The sequence below is a fragment of the Gossypium hirsutum genome, chromosome D04 (genome assembly GCF_007990345.1).
Source record: "Gossypium hirsutum isolate 1008001.06 chromosome D04, Gossypium_hirsutum_v2.1, whole genome shotgun sequence".
Lineage (NCBI taxonomy): Eukaryota > Viridiplantae > Streptophyta > Magnoliopsida > Malvales > Malvaceae > Gossypium > Gossypium hirsutum.
Window position 1 is genome coordinate 31,572,873 of NC_053440.1, and position 19,268 is coordinate 31,592,140.

The 19,268-nt window shown below is 31.5% G+C and overlaps 1 protein-coding gene across 3 annotated transcripts; it reads left to right on the plus strand.

Moving 5' to 3' along the window:
* The first annotated feature begins 223 nt into the window (after positions 1–223).
* Positions 224–13,742, plus strand: LOC107899198 (ubiquitin C-terminal hydrolase 12). Of its 3 annotated transcripts, none has more exons than XM_016824834.2 (32): positions 224–538; positions 810–873; positions 1,082–1,229; positions 1,339–1,496; positions 2,768–3,033; positions 3,121–3,339; positions 3,431–3,539; positions 3,627–3,742; positions 3,986–4,084; positions 4,711–4,820; positions 4,978–5,052; positions 5,570–5,648; positions 5,745–5,891; positions 5,979–6,059; positions 6,145–6,264; positions 6,872–6,994; positions 7,389–7,466; positions 7,559–7,647; positions 7,720–7,828; positions 7,917–7,985; positions 8,053–8,163; positions 9,874–9,929; positions 10,014–10,191; positions 10,280–10,381; positions 10,483–10,554; positions 10,938–11,003; positions 11,162–11,227; positions 11,941–12,027; positions 12,170–12,286; positions 12,894–12,968; positions 13,083–13,166; positions 13,293–13,742. In XM_016824834.2, exons 1-32 carry the CDS (start codon positions 509–511, stop codon positions 13,332–13,334), a joined length of 3,345 nt encoding a protein of 1,114 aa, XP_016680323.2. In that variant the 5' UTR covers positions 224–508; the 3' UTR covers positions 13,335–13,742. The 3 variants fall into 3 exon arrangements, with proteins under 3 accessions (XP_016680323.2, XP_040947195.1, XP_040947196.1); XM_041091261.1 differs by having other exon boundaries at positions 1,091–1,229; XM_041091262.1 differs by having other exon boundaries at positions 1,100–1,229.
* Positions 13,743–19,268: the final 5,526 nt, after the last annotated feature.

Here is a 19,268-nt window from a genome sequence, read left to right on the forward strand (position 1 = left end):
AATTATTTATATTAAAAATTTTATCCATTTATACTATTAAAAATTGTTATTGTTAACGAAATAATTCGACAACACCATATAACATACAAAAATTAATAGATAAAATTTTAAACAAAAAGATCAATTCACTTATACATAAATACTAATTTAGTTATTTTTTAATTAGAAAGAATACAATGACTCCATATTACCTTTAGCCCCTACCTCAAATAATTCCCACGTCTCCAATTCATTTCTGATATGTTTTTCTTCCCAGAACAACCCCCGCTCCATCCATAAAACCTCGATAATACCATTACGTTCAACTAAAACTCAAATTGCCACCACCACCACTCTTCTTTACTGAGTGGCTTTGCAGTGTCCGCTTCTTCCCTTCCCGTCCTCAGCTTTTGTCGAAATTCACTCTTCTTTAATTTCTCTCTCTCTCTCTCTCCCTCTCTCTCTCTCTCTTTAAAATTTTTTTTTATTTTTTCTAATTTTCTGATCAACGATTCACATCTCTCCAGCCATGACTATGATGACGACTCCGCCGTTAGATGTACATAACACTCTTTCCTCTCTTCACTTTCAATAGTTACTTCAATAATTATTTTGTTCTTGAATTTCTCTCTTGGTGGATGTGCTTCAAGGGATTACTTTTTGTTTTCTCAAGTTATTTACTTTTAAATTGACAAGTGATTAATTTTTTACGTGAATTTCTTGCAATTTTTTTTCTGAATGCATTGAGATAGGGTTTTGATTGAGAGAGTTAGGGTTAGGATTTGGTTGTTCAGAGTTTTGATTGTTTTAAACTTTGGATTTTGGAACAGCAAGAAGATGAGGAGATGCTCGTGCCGCATTCTGACGTAGTCGATGGAACTCAGCCAATGGAAGGTTTGTATTTTTTTATAGAAATTTTTTAGTTCACTCTAATTCGCGTTATTGATTTTATAATCTTAGGTTGATCCGGAAGTTGGGTTTTTTTTCTTTTATTTATTTATTTATTGTAATTATGGAGTGATTTAGTATGGAGTAATAATTTGATTATTCAGGTTGTTAGGGTTTTTATTTTTTGTTGATTTTATGATCTTGATTAATTTAGTTGCTCAAGTTGAGCCAGCTAGTACGGTTGAGAATCAGCAAGTGGAGGAGCCTCCATCAATGAAATTCACTTGGACAATTGAGAATTTTTCTAGGCTCAACACCAAGAAGCATTATTCAGATATATTTGTTGTTGGTGGTTACAAATGGTAAATGGTGACTTTTCTTTGTGTTGCCATTATTGGAATATCTTTTATTTGGTGTGCTGCGGACTGTATGTAATAGATCTTCGGTTGTCGGGTTGATTCTTCTGTGCAGGAGGATACTAATTTTTCCAAAGGGAAACAATGTGGATCACTTGTCTATGTACCTGGATGTTGCGGATTCTTCTGCATTGCCATATGGTTGGAGTAGATATGCTCAGTTTAGCTTGGCAGTAGTTAATCAAATCCATCACAAATATTCAATAAGAAAGGGTATTCTTACTGTTACTGAGTTTTTCGTTTTGTTATTTATGACAACAGCATTTAATGGGAAAATTCCACCCTCTTTGTTCCTGTATATTGAAGTTTCAATTTAAAGCAATCTTTCATTGCCTAGAGAGAATTTGTTTATTGTCTTTTCACTCAATGCTTGATTGAGTATTTTGTTATATAGTGTTCATTCATTGGACTTGTAACAATCGACAAAGATTTGGCATGTAAACTTGTTTCAGTTGCACGTATTCTCTTTGGCTAGAAACAACTACAAGCAGCTCCATTATTTGATATTTTTTTTCTATTTATGGATACCTTTATTGTTTGTTTCACTTGGATGTTTAGGGAATTTGATTAGAAAGGGAATTGGATATTAAGAAGAATGTTTTAATAGTTATAAAATTCCAAATTAGAGAGATTTTAGTGATAATGAAATTTTCGTGGTGGTGATACTTAAGTTGACTTATTGCTCAAAAGGTTAGGTTCTTCCTTCTGTGATAACGAACATTTGGTGGTATGCAATCAAACCTGTTTTATTTCTTTCTATAGATTAGCAGTTTCCTTTTAATATCCTAGCTAATAATACTTTTATTGATTATTTTTATAATATTTAGACAAAAAGTTATTAATGGGATGTTAACTTTATTTGTTTTGCGTCCTTCCTCATTAACTTTCTTACACAAGCTTTCTGTTCCAAATTGGGTAATAAAATTACTTTTATTTTATGTAACATTGCCTTGTTCTATACTTCTACCCTTTCTCTTTTCAAGTAGGTTTATTTTCGGAGTTTGATTTTTAGTGACAATTCTAGTATTATGTTGGCCTGCTTTGCTTGTATCTAGATTTTGCTACTTTTATATTTCATTTTCTGTTGACCTAATCTATATAATGTTCCAGTTGTGTTTTAAGCATTCCTGTCATTCCTATTTTATGGCAACTAAGTAATATTGCTGAACTGAAAACAGTATGCTGTGGTTAAATTTTAAGGATGAAAGGGTTATAATATTGCAAGGTTTTCCAAAATTGTTAAATTCTTCCAGGATAGGTTAACATTTAGGCAATTTCTCCTCTGGATTGGATCATTTTATGTTGTGTTTATTACAAGCAGTTTTGTGTTAAGTGATTGGTGGTTGACATATAGCGGGGAATAAAGGAACTTGCGTGATAGTCTAGATTCGTTATTGTCAATCCTATTACATAGCGACCAAGTATTCAATATTAAAGTTTGTCCAGAACTTATGTACTGCTTTGTTTTTAACTTTCATTTGCAGATACTCAACACCAGTTCAATGCAAGAGAGAGCGATTGGGGTTTCACATCATTTATGCCTCTCAGTGATCTTTATGACCCTAGTAGAGGATATCTTGTGAATGATACTGTTGTTGTTGAAGCTGAGGTTGCTGTTCGTAAGATACTGGATTATTGGTCATATGACTCAAAGAAAGAGACTGGTTATGTTGGACTTAAGAACCAAGGGGCTACTTGTTACATGAACTCACTCCTACAGACTCTATACCATATACCATACTTTAGAAAGGTGATGGTGTTGTTATTATTCTGTTTGGCTTGCTCTTATACTCTTCAATTGGAGTGAAACATCTCATTTTTTAATGTTCTATTTCAGGCTGTGTACCACATGCCAACAACTGAAAATGATATGCCTATAGGAAGTATTCCTTTGGCTCTGCAGAGTTTATTTTATAAGCTTCAATATAATGACACTAGTGTCGCGACAAAAGAGTTGACCAAATCTTTTGGATGGGATACATATGATTCTTTCATGCAACATGACGTGCAAGAACTCAACAGAGTGCTGTGTGAAAAGCTTGAGGACAAAATGAAGGTGCTGTTCTCTCTCTCTCTTTCTCTCTCTGGGTGTTTGCAGTATCACGTTGTGTTACTGAATGCTGATTATTATCCTTTTCATTTTACAGGGAACTGTTGTGGAGGGGACAATACAGCAGTTATTTGAGGGTCATCATATGAACTATATTGAATGCATCAATGTGGACTACAAGTCTACAAGAAGGGAATCATTTTATGGTATTTTCTCTTTACTGACGTCAATATTAGTTGAAATACTGAAATGCCCTTTAAGAGCAAAATGTGAGTGTACATATTGTGTGGCAGACCTTCAGCTTGATGTCAAAGGTTGTCGGGATGTTTATGCTTCCTTTGATAAATATGTCGAAGTTGAGCGCCTTGAGGGTGACAACAAATATCATGCTGAAGAGCATGGCTTACAGGTTAGTTACGTTTTTATTTTTTTTTGATGTGATGAAAACTGGGCCTAAAATGTCCTTTGGCCCGCTTAGGGTGTAGAATAATGCATAGACAAGGCTGTTTTAACAATTTATTCCATGGTTAGACTTTATCTGCGATTTTTATCAACTTAAGCCATTCTGCTGGCACAAACTAAGGCATTCTGATTAGTTTAAATCCTAATGACATTTCTTAATTCTGTGCTGATATTCTGTTGTTCATTTCAGGATGCAAAGAAAGGTGTCTTATTTATTGACTTCCCTCCTGTTCTTCAACTTCAGCTAAAGCGGTTTGAATATGATTTTATGCGGGATACGATGGTGAAGGTCAGTGTTGGAAACAGTTTTTCCAAATCTGTTGGGTAACTGGGTTACTTTTGATACTGGTTGGTATTTTGCAATTTCAATCAAGGCTTTGGACTGTTATGTAATCTGCTAAGAAAACACTTCTACTGACTCCTTTATCTGCTGCACTAAATATGATCTATAAATTTGAATATTAATTCTTTCATATCGGCTAAACATTTCTGTTTCCTTGTTAAGTTTCCTTATATTCCCTTTCTTCAATGTTGATTAATGAGGGTTTCATAGAAGATCAATAAATTCTTTATATGCAAAAGCAAAAAATGCCTGGCTTTATTGCTTCTAGGAAAGAAAGTATTTTAATAGCCATATTTCCTTTCACAATTTTTTTTTACTTATTGTCTTTTCTTTGTGTGGTTTAATCCACTATTACCGTCTGATCTGGTTTAATGTTTTTCCAAATGTCACTTTTATGAAACTGATTTCCTATGATAAAAATTATAGTTTTTCTCTTTCAAAATGTTAACATATTTTATCTTTTTCAACAGTGGGAATGAAAATAAGTTGGCATTATGGAGTTTTTCATATGAATTTAGATACTATGCATGTTAGTTTTGGCTATTTGTATTAATAGTTTCTTTGTTTTGTAGATAAATGACCGCTATGAATTTCCTCTTCAACTTGACCTTGATAGAGAAGATGGGAAGTATTTATCACCTGATGCAGATAGGAGCGTTCGCAACCTTTACATGCTTCACAGGTATTAACTTCCTCAGGAATTTTCACTAATGTTTTTAATCTTTTCTTAGGTAATGCAAGTCAGTAATACATTGTTCTAGTAGTTTCCCTGCTTACCTCCCATGCTAAACGGGAAACTTTTTTTTTTCTTTTTTTGCATGTCCTGCTTTGGCTTACAGTGTCTTAGTTCATAGTGGAGGAGTACATGGTGGACACTACTATGCTTTTATCAGGCCAACCCTTTCTGACCAGTGGTAAGCAAACATTTTTGAATTAATAGTTGACTAATTTGATTACAATCTCAATGCACTTGTATACTATTTTTTTCTTGAATTTAAACAAGATTTTCTGAAGAATGGCATGATTGACGTAAGAACACATTTTCTCTAAGATGACTTTTCGTATTTTATTTTTCCTGTTTGGTTAGCAATTACATGAATATTGAAATAACAGCAGTACCAAACTCAAGGGTTGTTAAAGAAGTTAAATTTCTTTTGAAACTTACACTTGACATATGACTACTTTGTGAGGTTTAACTCAGGCACATCTTAAGATTAGTATTCAATGCCATCACATCTAATGATATTTTGGCATTTAGTATCAGGTGCTTTTGGATTTAATGTTGGCTTTTGTTAAAGCATCACATCTAATGATATTTTGGCATTTAGTATCTGGTGCTTTTGGATTTAATGTTGGCTTTTGTTAAAGTTTATTTTAAAATGGGGGAAAATTCATGTTAGGACCCTTTAATATATCTCTCTGTTTTGTTAGGTATAAATTTGATGATGAACGGGTGACAAAAGAAGATATGAAGAGGGTATTAGAAGAGCAGTATGGTGGTGAGGAAGAGGTAATTTTTCTATGTTCTGCTTAAAATGCCCCGTCTGTTTGTGTACCATATGTAAGATTTAATTGACTTTGTTGCCTTGTTCTTCATATTCATTAGTTGCCACAGACAAACCCTCGCTTCGATAACACGCCTTTCAAGTTTACAAAATACTCAAATGCGTACATGCTTGTCTACATACGAGAAAGTGATAAGGACAAAATAATTTGCAATGTTGATGAGAAGGACATTGCTGAACACTTGAGGGTAATTTTTTCATTTCCTTGAAATTGATGTGATCTTCCTAATTTTGACCCTGTTAATGACGATCAGTGCATTCAATGCAAATATCAGATGAGGTTAAAGAAGGAGCAGGAAGAGAAGGAAGACAGAAGGAGATATAAAGCACAGGCCCACCTTTATACTATTATAAAAGTATCTATCTGTTACAATCAAGGTTACAGCATTTATGGATATTCTTTTTTTCTTGCATTTGAGTGAATATAATTAATGCATTTAGGTTGCTAGAGATGAAGATCTTCTAGAACAAATCGGAAAGGACATATATTTTGATCTCGTGGATCATGACAAAGTTAGGAGTTTCCGCATCCAGAAGCAGACATCCTTCCTTGCTTTTAAGGTACCATTTCTGATTTTTTATTGCTTGTTTGCATGTATCGGACTTAAAATGTAGTCGACACAAAATAGCTGATCTGATTATTGTGGTTGATGACATTTCTAATTGTTACTCGTAATCGGAGCCTAACATCATTCGTCTGATTATCCATCTTGAACTTCAGTTTTCTTTTAAATGTCCTGACAGAATATTTCTTACATGTATATTGGAATCCAAGGATATGCAGTTCAGTTATCTAGTTAGCTTTTTGGGGATGGTGTTACAAGGGGAAAGTTTGGGAGTTTGCCATTTGAATAGTAGTCATGTTGCTGAGGAGATGGCATTTGATTGTACTAGGAGTTGGACTGCTTAATAACAAGATGTTAATCAAAAGAGAGTTTTACCTCTATTTGATTCTGAAGTCAAAGTTTGAAAATTAGACTGAATGCCTATGCATATAACATTCCTTAGTTATAACTATCAAGTAATATAGATATGTCTGCTTTAGCTTAATTCATAATCTTTAGTACCATAGTAGTAAAACAAATGACTTTGTTTCTATCTTTTGGATTTCTTATGGGTTTCAAGTTATTATTGTCTTTAATGTGTAATTTTCTGAGCTTGTTCGCAGGAGGAAGTTGCGAAAGAGTTTGGCATACCATTACAGTATCAACGTTTTTGGATTTGGGCAAAGCGTCAGAACCATACGTATCGGCCGAATCGACCATTGACCCCTCAGGAGGAGGCTCAATCTGTAAGTAGTTCTTTCTAGTCTTTGTGCTTTGCATCTTGTTTCTCTCATTGTTATGTGGAACATACATTTTCTGAGTTTTCTGCTTGTCTCTACTGAGATATCTTACAAGGGGGAATTCTTTGCTGGCATCTTCTATGGGAATAAAAGATTAGATGTGTTTCCAAATTTTTTTAGTTGAAGTTAAAGAAAGTATGTTGACTTAAACAATGATATATGATTGTGTCTTATCAATGTAGTTTGTTTTTCATCTGGCAAATATTTATTGTTTAGAAATGTTTATGGTAGGAACTTTACTAGGGCCAATGTTATAGGAAGCAGTAGCTGGTAAGGAGCATTGTTTGTTTCTCTCTTTGATTAATCCTGTGAGTTAATTGTTTATGATTGGTTAATTCAGGTTGGACAATTGAGGGAGGTTTCAAATAAAGCCCACAATGCAGAACTAAAACTGTTCTTGGAAGTTGAGTGTGGCCAGGTAATGTTCTATTAACTTCTGTTTTGAGTTTTTAAAATGGTAAATTTTTATTCTCTCATATTCCTTTTTCCCCTTTTGCTTGATAACTTCAGGATTTACATCCTATTCCTCCACCTGATAAGACAAGGGATGATATTCTACTTTTCTTCAAGCTCTATGACCCAGAGAAAGGAGAATTGCGGTATCTAACTGTTCCTCTTTTTTTGTATACTTTGTCTCATACTTCCTGACAATGCAATTTGTTCTTTCGCAGTTATGTTGGTAGACTATTAGTAAAACTTTCTGGTAAGCCAATAGACTATATAGCGAAGCTAAACCAAATGGCTGGTTTTTCTCCTGATGAAGAAATAGAACTTTATGAGGTTTGTTACTGCTCAACTGTGTGTTTGTATACACACCGCTATAATTTTCTTAACCAATTCTCCTACCTGGTGATTTTGTATCTTTTAGGAAATAAAGTTTGAGCCTTGTGTGATGTGTGAACACCTTGATAAGAGATGCTCATTCCGGTTAAGTCAGGTATATTTTTGTCTAGAACATACACCCTTTTAATGTAAATTGCCAGTGACACTGTCCTTGCTTGCAGATTGAAGATGGGGATATCATATGCTTTCAGAAGTCTTCTCCAATTCAAAGTGAAGAAGCATGCCGGTGTCCAGATGTGCCATCATTTCTGGAATATGTGCACAACCGCCAGGTATAGTCTGCTTAAACCTATTCATCTAATCTCTTTTTGATATTTTGCAGTTTATAGCTTACTGATTTTATTTTGGTAGGCTGATAGTGTTTTATTATACCCTGTGTCCTCATTTGTCTGAAGCAATAGAATTCCTCCACTTCCCCATTGGTATTAATTTATAGAACTGTAAATAAAGATTTTGAATCTAGTGCTTGAGAGAAAAAGAGATACCTGTACCCAGTTCTGTAATATTCTTTTAATTGATATGAGATCTTTCATTCTTTTAGGGTGTTAATTGATGAATAGATATCCCTTTGGTGTACTCACATTTCTTTCCCTGTTCACCAGTAGCTGCCACATGGAGTAATTAATAAACAAAGTCTTTTAGGAATTATTTACTTTCCTCATTATAAGACAAGGAATGATATTCTACTTTTCTTCAAGCTCTATAACCTGGAGAAAGGAGAACTACAGTATCTAACTGTTCCTGTTTATTTTGTATATCTTGTCTCCTCATACTTCCTGGCAATGCAATTTGTTCTTTTGCAGTTACACTGTGTTAACCATATCATATAAATGAAATCTATAGGACTTCGTAACAAAATCCAGTTTTTTTAGTAGAGTAAATACTTCTAACAATAAATACATAAATAAAAAAACCATCTTGGAAAGAACAATTTGCTAGTCCGAGTGAGAGATTAATGGAAATTATTCATGGTTGTTAATGTTTTGGAGGACGACCAACCAAATGAGAAATTATTGGAAAAAGATTGAAGGATAATTTTAATTTGAAAATCAGAATTAATTTAAATGGGAAGCTAATTGAATCTGGATTATTAGTTTGTCAGGAAAAGTTCTCAATTTCAACTCTGGCTTTCAACTCTATTTTTCCAAGAAATCTTCGGTAGATAGTAGAAAATAGAAGTCTTCTCCCCTCTGCCGGGCCTGGTTCTTTCCCCATTAGTGATGCCCAGAAGAACTTCCGCACCATCCAATCTGCTTGCAATCATCTTGTGTTGATCATTTTTTAATCTTAAATTTGCAATTTTTCTTTTACTTAATTTTACACTTCCATACATTTTCCATGTTTTCCTGATTGTTTTTCCAACCCCTATTATCTCTAAGAGAAATGTTCTATTTTGTTTTTTTCACTAACAACTACAAACAAATTGTTTCCTTCATGGTTTGTTTTGGCTAAAAGGGATTTTATCATCTTTAAAAATATTAGTATTGAGGTCTTTGAAAACAGCATCTCTCACTTTGCCTGTAATATAAAGAAAAGGTAAATTGATCTGTCTATACTTTCTTCAATTTTGGCTTATGGAGCCAGTCCTATCTATCTCATTTTTCTAAGATGGTTAATGGAGTTTCATGGGCTATTACGGGAAGTAGGTAACACCAAAACTTTGTTTATTTTTTTTAAATTACCTCGTGGTCGCTCTTGGTGGTGAAAGCTGATGGAAATGGGGCACATTTATGAGGCAAAGGATATTAATGATCATAAAAGGAAAAAGAAAAATGGTCTAACATGTCGAGAGTTGTTTATATTTATTGAATTAGCTGGTTACCAAGAAAGTTATTGTCAGTTTGATTCGTTCAAGACAAGAAACTTCTCACTCAGAGGCATTTACTATTGTTAACATGATCTTTTTTTTCATACACATAATTCAATTTGTGTATAGACTCTTTTAACTCGATAAGTTGCTTTTGTGATTTGATGTTACTTAGATTGTTCGTTTTCGATCATTGGAAAGACCAAAAGAAGATGATTTTTGTCTAGAGCTGTGAGTACTTCTGGTGCAAACTATTTTTCAGATTGATTATTAGCTGTCAGATACTTATACTCCAGTTTCTCTTTAACATTCAAGGTCAAAGATACATACATATGATGATGTTGTGGAAAGAGTGGCTTACAAAATTGGTCTGGATGATCCATCCAAAATCAGGCTCACATCTCACAACTGCTACTCTCAACAACCTAAGCCTCAACCTATTAAATACCGAGGAGTAGAGCATCTTTCAGAAATGTTGGTCCACTATAACCAGGTAGGCCCCGTATGGGTTTGACATCTTGCTATGTTTGTTTCATTTATGCAAAAGATACTTTGACTCATTTTTTTTTTTTCATTTACAGACTTCTGACATTTTGTATTATGAAGTTTTGGATATCCCTTTGCCAGAATTGCAAGGGCTGAAAAACCTGAAAGTTGCTTTCCATCATGCTACGAAGGAGGAAGTAAGTATAGAATCTGTAGTTACTCCTTCCAATTTCCTCTTCTTTTAGGGTCAATTGATATTTATGCACCTTCCTGTTATAATGCTTAGCATGATTTTCAGGTGGTAATTCACAATATTAGATTGCCTAAACAGAGCACTGTAGGAGACGTGATTGATGAACTTAAGACAAAAGTAAGTTCTTGCTTCTAATTTTATATTCTAAATAATCGAAACTAAGAAGAGATGGATAGTGTTATTTGTGATGAGGGACTTATTTGGTTCTGTTTTTGCAATGATTATTTCCTATTTTGTCAACAAATAACATTTTTCTAGCATCAAGTTATCATATAGAAAGTAACTATTGTACGAATATGCACTGAAACCAACCACAATCTTGCACATATTTCTTTATCATAAGTATGATGGATCCTTACAATGAAATATTTTGGTTTTTGTGTGTTAATGCATAATCTCCCCCTTCAAGGAGTTGTGTTTGGTAGTGTTTTCCTTATTAACTTCCTATGCAACTTGAAGTTCATAGTCAGTTAAAGCTGTGCTTTTCAATTCTGAAACAGGTGGAATTGTCACATCCAAATGCAGAGCTTAGACTGCTTGAAGTTTTCTATCACAAGATCTATAAGGTAGAAATTGGTCAACATTTGCTTGCTAGTTGTTGTAATTTCAGTTGTATGTATATATATAATTTTTATATGGTTGAATTTTAAGTGTTCTATGGAATGACAGATGCTGTAAACTTTTCTTGTGTGACTCATGGTTCATGCACCTCATTTTTTTCCAGATCTTTCCACCCAGTGAAAAGATTGAGAACATAAATGACCAGTATTGGACATTGCGTGCGGAAGAGGCAAGTTTTCCTTTTTCCATCCCTTTTTAGCTGAAATTTCATGGCTAAATTGCCCTTCGACTACTGTTGCTTTTTAAGCACATATATAGAAGGGACTGCTCTTTATTGAGATTATAGGGGTATAGTTTTGGAAGTGGTTCATCAACAGAAGTAACATACTCTATTGTTTCTTCCTGAGTAGACGTAACTGGCAGTTTGTAATATTCTTACCTACATTCTAGAAAGAAACAAGTAGAAAGGTAGAAATATCTTTGTCTTTCCATTGTTTGTGTGGTAGAGAAGATGGAAAAATGGAAAAAACAAGTAATTTGCTTTTCAATCAATGCTTGATAAGTTGAAAAATGAGAGGAAAGAAATAAAATTTTAGAAAATGCATAACTTTGTTAACTTAAATCTTACATGTTCTTTCCTCTTAACGTTCCAAATTGGGATTTGTTTTTATTCATGGGGATGGAAAATGATCTTTATTTTCTTTTCCCTCACTTTCCTTTCTTGCCAAACACTCTCAAAATTGATTTTCTTTTCTGTTTTTCATTCTCTTCTTTCCATCCATCCACTTTTCTGCTCTACCAAGCACCCTAAGAGTTGTTCATGACTAAATAAGCATCTCTGATCTTTTGTTATCGATGTCTGCAACATCTACTAATAGAACTAACGTTTCTTTTCCTTTTCTTTTCTTTTCTTTTTCTATTATCATTTTTATCAAATCTTAGATCCCAGAAGAAGAGAAGAACCTTGGTCCCAACGGTCGTTTGATTCATGTATACCACTTTACGAAAGAAACTGCCCAGAATCAGATGGTATTCAATATGAATGAACTGATAAATATGGATGATTTCTTTTGACCTTTTAAGATATATGGTGGAAAATGGCTATCCGTTTAATACAGTTTGGATGTTCTAGGAATTTATATTCTGTTTTTTCTTTTCCATTTCTTAACAGCAAATACAGAATTTTGGTGAGCCCTTTTTTTTAGTCATTCATGAAGGTGAAACTCTGGCTGAAGTTAAAGTGCGGATACAAAAGAAATTGCAGGTTCCAGATGAAGAGTTCTCCAAGGTATATCTTTATACATCTCTGCTATTCCATTCTTTTTTCCCTTTACTGCCATAACTTAAAATTTTAGCATTTATATCCTCTCACTTGAAGTTACACTTTTATGAAGGAATAAAAATCTAGACTGGAGGTCGAACCAGTTGGACCTCCGATTTCCCGTTTAACTAGTTAATTGGCTAGTTCAACCATAAAGCAAATTAAAAAATAATTAAGAAAATTTCATAAAATGTCATCATGCATATATGACTCACTACATGTATATAAGTATATTAACAACAATGTAGTGGTTCATATATGCATGATGACTATCTGTTGGGCTAAAAATGGAACAATTCCAAACATAAAAAATAATAAATTAAAGGTTCCGTTCTTTTGGCTTTTTCCTGGTTTATCCAGTTCCCGATTTCTCTATTTCTACTGGTTCATCAAATTGTGGTTAAACATATGAGGTTGAACTGCTGGACCAGCCAGTCTCTGGTTGAATTGGCCAGTCTGGTCTGATTTTTTTATCATTGCTTTTCAGGCATGTACACACACTATTATGAATATGGAATCCTGAAACCAGTTTTTGACTTGTCTCTCTTGATATTTTTCCCATTTCATTGTACAGTGGAACTTTGCATTCATGTCATTGAGTCGACCAGAGTATCTACAGGAGTCGGACATTGTGTTCAATCGTTTTCAGGTATGTATTGATTTCTTCTTCATTGTGTTTCTGCACCTTGGATCACTAATTTGTTATAAATTTTATATATTTACGCAAACTGACTGGTGTTTTAATTTGTGCTGTGTAATACAGAGAAGAGATGTTTATGGTGCTTGGGAGCAATACCTTGGGTTAGAGCATAGTGATAACACTCCTAAGAGGGCTTATGTAAATCAGGTAAAATGCAACAATCAGTCCCAACGTTCTATGCTAAGTAACATGCATATTCTAGAATATGTTTTAGTTGCCGTTTTTATTATTTATTTCTAATTGTATGTTGGTGGGCATATATAACAAATGCAGAACCGTCACACATACGAGAAAGCAGTTAAAATATACAACTAGGAGAAAGCTAATTTGATAGAGAGATTAGCAGGTAAGTTAGTTGATGTGGAGATAGCCTTTTCCTTACAAATGATGGCATTGTAGATATCATCATTATTATGATTATGGAGGAAACCGTTGTTGCTTAGAGAGAATTTATCCAGTAGGGTTTGATTATTGTTTTTTTGTAGGATAAAATAATATAATTATCAATATATGATATAGTTTTGTTTTCTTTCCTAATGTAATTTAGCAGAACATAGGAAGATTTTGACGGGATGAATATCATACCGGCCTCATCACATTCTTTTCCTTTGTTATTACTAATACTAGGAGAATTAGTGCTTAAGGATTTAAAGTGTGCGTGGAATGTGTACAGCTCCCCGTTTCTATGCTTAGTTTATGATATCCTACACTTACATGTCATCATTTCATCTGTTAAAGTTTACCTCTAGTTCTTGTGTCATATCATAAAATTCATTTTAGTAGTTCATGTACATTTGAAAACCTGACATTTTAATCCCTACATGAGTGCACAAATGGATTTGACAGTAAATTAAATATAAAAGGTAAAAACATTTTTGAAGAATGAGAAGAGATAAGAAACTTATTTTTCTGTAACCACCTATATTTGTTTTTTGTACATTTATAGTTTGGTTCATGTTACCTGCCACTGTCCTTTCATTTGTGTTTAAGACCAGCAAGCTCTTTAATTTGATTTAAGGTCACGTTAGTCACTGTTAAGTCATTATTTCATTAACAGCAGAGTAAGCGTGCAGAGATTAAAATGTTAGCTTTTCAGATGTGCAGTGACTAAAATGAAACTTTTTGAAATGGTACTAAAACTTGTAGTAAACTTTAACCAATTTCTACCTTGAGGAGTCTAAAATGAGCTTTTTGAAATGGTACTAGAACTTCTAGTATGCTTTAACCTATTTCAACCTTGAGAGCTCTAAAAACTTACGTGACTATGGAATAATTTTTTTTTATGTTAAATACAAGGTTTTTTTTTTGTTAAATTAAACCATGGTCATTCAACTTTATGTTTTAGTTATCTAATTATGAAAAATTATAATTGTCACTTTAGACTTAATCATGGGTCGGGTTACTTATCCAAGCTTGAAGTTTTGCATGAAATTTGAGAGGTTTGGACAAAAATATTAGGTTCGAAATGGTTAGGTTTGAAATGGGCTTGAACATTCAGGGCTTGAGTTCGGTCCAATTTGATCCGTTTATAAGTTTATAATATTTTATATTATGTTATTTTTATACATTATGTAATTTATAATACATTAAAATAATATTAAGATGACTATATAAAAAATTAATAAATAGAAAAATAGAATTATTAATATTAAAATAATATAATATAAATATTTGTAAAAAAATATTTAAAATAAAATATGAGCAAGCTTAAAATAAGTTTGGATTTTTTTTTTTGTAAATATGAATGGATTTGGGTAAAATTTTATATTCATATTTTGGGATTGGACAAGTATAAAATATGTTAATATTATGTTTAGATTTGACCCGATTTGGACCATGAGCACCTTTAGGTCACTCTAATTATTTGAAAGTAATTGTTTTAGTTTATTTTGTTCTCTTGAATGTTAACATGGTTTGTTATGTAAGTTTTTTTTTTCGGTGATTCAAATATAAAATGTTATAAAATGGTTATTGACGTTGTCAACCAAAACAAATTCTGAAATCTTGAAAAGAATAAAAAAAATACATAATTTAGTTTTTGGAAGTTATAAAAAATTTAATATTATAATCGCAACAATTTCTTGAAAATTTAAAATATTCATAAATCTAAAAGTAGCAAAATAAAATTTACCTAAAATTTCAACAAAATCTAATATATATATGATTAATTGTTAAAGCATAATCAACAAATTATTCTTGTTTGCAAATTGACATCATTATTTCCCCGCTTTGTATTATTAATTTAGTAAAAACATGTATTTTATGCTTTACTATAATTCTATTAATTTAATAGCTTTTCATGATAGTAATAATGACATAACCGAAAGCTACAAAGATATGATATAAAATAGATAAAAATAAATAAATAAATAAATAAAAGTAGTTCTCTCATTTTGTTAATTATCTTCAAATTGAGGATTATTAACAAAAAGAATTAGATGAGAAAAAAAATTTGGATATACTTTGTTCATCTCAAGTGAAAGAGAAAGGACCATGGGGTAGAAAGTTATGCAGTTGACGATAAGATTTTATGCATTTTTTAAAAAAAAAATTTAAATTTGATAGGTTTTATGAATTTTCAATAACTTTTTGTATAATTATAATTTTTTTAAAAATATTTTTTTGATTTTAAAAAATAAATTATAATTTTTTTATAATTTTCATATATTTTAAAATTTAACATTAAAAAAATTTAAAAGTACCATATTGATATTTTAACTATATTGCGCGGATTAAATAAACAATTAAGCTTGAATAAATATTTCTATTTCCAAGTTAATAGAGAGATGACTTAAATGAGCAATTTCGAATACTTAAGTGATCAAAGTATAAGCTTACTGATAATTGAGTGATTATATATCTCTACTTTTCTTTATATATTATTATCTATGAAGTTGATAACATCAAAAGTAATAGAAATAAATCATGTTATCCTCTACATCTTGAAAATTCTCTAGTTATATTCTTTTATTTAAATTTAAATTCATAAATATTTAAACGTGATTTTAATTTATTTTAAAATTAATAATATATAAATATAAAATTTATTTAAATTAAGTTGTTTCATTTAAGAAATAGTTTTGTTATTTCGTGCAATGTAGGAAACAATTGTGTATTATTATCAATAATACTTATAATATGATAAATATATTAAATTATAATATTTTTTAACAAATAAAATATTCAAAATATTTCTTAAGATAACTTAACCCAATCAAATCAATTATTGAATTATTTTCATTTCCAGTAATGATGTAGTTTATCAATTAGGTCAAATTTTCAATAGAAAGATAAAGTAATAGTAATATATGCATTGTACGTTTAGTTCATTGTAATGGAATATAATTATAATTGAATAGGGTTGTAATCAGTAATTCAATTATTTGGTTGAATGGAATGGAATAGAGTTGTAATAGCATTCTTATGTTTTATTGAATTGAATAGATGTTGTAATAGCATAAGGAAAAAGACTTAAATGACTAAAGTACCCTTATCAGAATTTTTTTAAGTAGATGATTATTGTTATTGTTATTAAATTTTAATAAGATTATTATTAAATATATTTTAATAAAAAATAATTTAATCATATTTTAACATAATTATTATTAAATACAATTTAATAAAATAATATATAATTTAATAACATTCTTAAATAATTATTATTAAAATATGAATTAAAAAATCATAATATATAATATTATAAAATAATATATAACCTACATTATTACTTTTAAACCGCAATACATATTTAATGTGCTAAAATATCATTAGTAAAACAAATAATTTAATTATTTTCTAAAATAAAAAGTAAAATATTAGAAGTAGTAAATAGCTTGAGAATTATATTTTACATCCAAACATAATGTTCATATATTAACAAAAAATTACATTGTACCATTAGCTTATTTGTCATAATCTATATGTTAAATTTTACATCAAAAGGTTAAAACATTGTAATGGCAATTCTATCATGTCATTATACCACCCAAATATTACATATACAAAAAGTTACCAAAACATCACTAACACAACCATGATTTTTAATGGTTAGAAAAAAATCTTCTAACTCATTCCAATCGCACAAAATAAGGTAGACTAAAGAAAATGAGCATTTGCGTTAGATGGTCTGGAATTTTGATCAACGCGCGGTAGCACTTTCTTGAATGACCATTTCTAACTTTTGTTGAATTAGCACTTCGAAGGCAATACTCCTACTTATTTCAAGGCCAACGGTCCGTATGTTTTCTGCCAATAACATGACATCATCAGTAAATGAAGTAGAAGAAATATGTTCACTTGCATTGGAAATCTTTTTTTTTCTTCTTTGAAAATGTGGAATCATCTTAGTTTCTAGATGGTTGTGATTGTGTAGCTGAGAGATCCATCTCATCCAAAGAAACACCAGCTTCGCATCCATAGAAATTGTTTCTTACTTCATGAGTATTTGCACTAGCTACATCCTTAACATCTATTCTTCAATAATATCAGTGGTTGTTTTAGCATATTTCTCAATGGCTCGATCTTTTGCATAGATGGCAGTAAGTTAGTCATAATAAGGGAAACTGCGATGTCTGAATTGACTGACCTTTTTTATGACTCTATAAAAAATGAGGAATCCATATTAGATATAATTTTGGTCAAAAAAAAACAATAAAGACTTGAAATAATTCTTACACTTATATATGAGTTCCACACAACATCTTCAGCAATAACAAGCTGTCTATGCTCGTCCCAACCAAAGCCGCTATTGTCTTTTCCACTGAGCATGTTATAAACGATTCCCCAATCCCTTTTCAATATCCTAATCCTCGATTCAAGATTAGGTTTAGCCTTCAACATAGCATGGGGTAAAACTTTTTCTAACATTCTTTCTAGCTTATTTAAATAACCGACCTTGAATCTCGTATCTGCATTAAAGGTTCCAACATTGTGCAAGTCAACCATACATGCAACCAACGCAGCATCTTCTTCTGGAACCCATTTCCTTTTGGTCCCTCAAGAATTTTAGGAAGAAACACTTTATTGTAAAAGGTCTAACATAACTATCTTAAGAAAAAACGCAAATTAAAATTACGTTCAATATTATGAATCAAAAGGTCGACTCTTTATAAAATTATAACACATGACAAATCAAAAGAAAATAAATTAAAGTTGCAATTTAACCAGTCTAGTACAATACAAAAAGACAATTTAAACACCACCAAAGTTTCATAAACTAGATACATGAAATAACATAAAGTTTACCCTAAACCTTACTAATTTCTAGATGTTTGTCATTCATAGAACATTTGCTTGGCTAGTTCCATCCTCCAAGTAGCCCATGCATCTGATAGATGAATATTTACGATATTCGATTCATCGTCATGTATCACATTACTAGGTAATCCTTCTCCCAACTCTGCTTCAATAGGATCAAGACTCATATAGGTTCGAATAAAATTATGGAGTAAACAATATGCAATAATGATTCTATTGTGCACCCTCACAGGATAGAATGATGGACTCCTAAGTATTTCCCATTTAAGTTTTAATAACCCAAAGAATCTTTCAATAACACTGCATACTAGAAATAAGCTAGAATCAACTGAATTAAGCCTTCAATAAGGTACCTTTTCACGTTCAATATCTAGGTTTATCAACTTTTGGAACTCTAATCTTGATGTGGGTTCCATCTAAAGTACCTAAACAATTCCACAAAAAATAGTTTAAAAACCTCAGGTTAGGATACTATATTTAAATCTAAATCAAATGAATTATGTACAAGCTATATATGAAACTAACTCCAATACCTTAAACCATTTCCACCTTAGGTTTGTAGAATTAGCTGTAATTGACTCTGCCTTTTTAAATAGCACATCTTGTAAGCGTATGACAACATTTAAAATATTGAGAAATGATCTGCTAACGGTTTCCCTGGACCTATTAAAGTGATGCTTGATAAGTCAATTTTTAAGATGATGAGAAATGATATGTAATAACATTGTCACTTGCTAATCAACAAGCATGTTCCTTGACAACTTCAATCCTTCTAAAGTTTGTAATATCTCACATTATTTAAAAAAAAAGTAACTCTATTCATCCTAACTTATTCAATATAGGTCTCGTCACTAGCATGTACAAGTCTTTTCACATAATCTCGTTGTGTATAAAAATCTAAAATATATTATCTAATCCTTGGTCTATAAATATGTAGACTAGAGACAACACCCAATGTAACTAAGAACTAACTCACAACTGTACACATTTTCA

Coding starts and splice junctions, on each gene's coding strand:
- LOC107899198 (XM_016824834.2), top strand. CDS start 509: ATGACTATGATGACGACTCCGCCGTTAGAT. Junction 5,649..5,744: donor AGTATGGTGGTGAGGAAGAG/GTAATTTTTCTA, acceptor CATATTCATTAG/TTGCCACAGACAAACCCTCG. Junction 10,382..10,482: donor ATCATGCTACGAAGGAGGAA/GTAAGTATAGAA, acceptor CATGATTTTCAG/GTGGTAATTCACAATATTAG.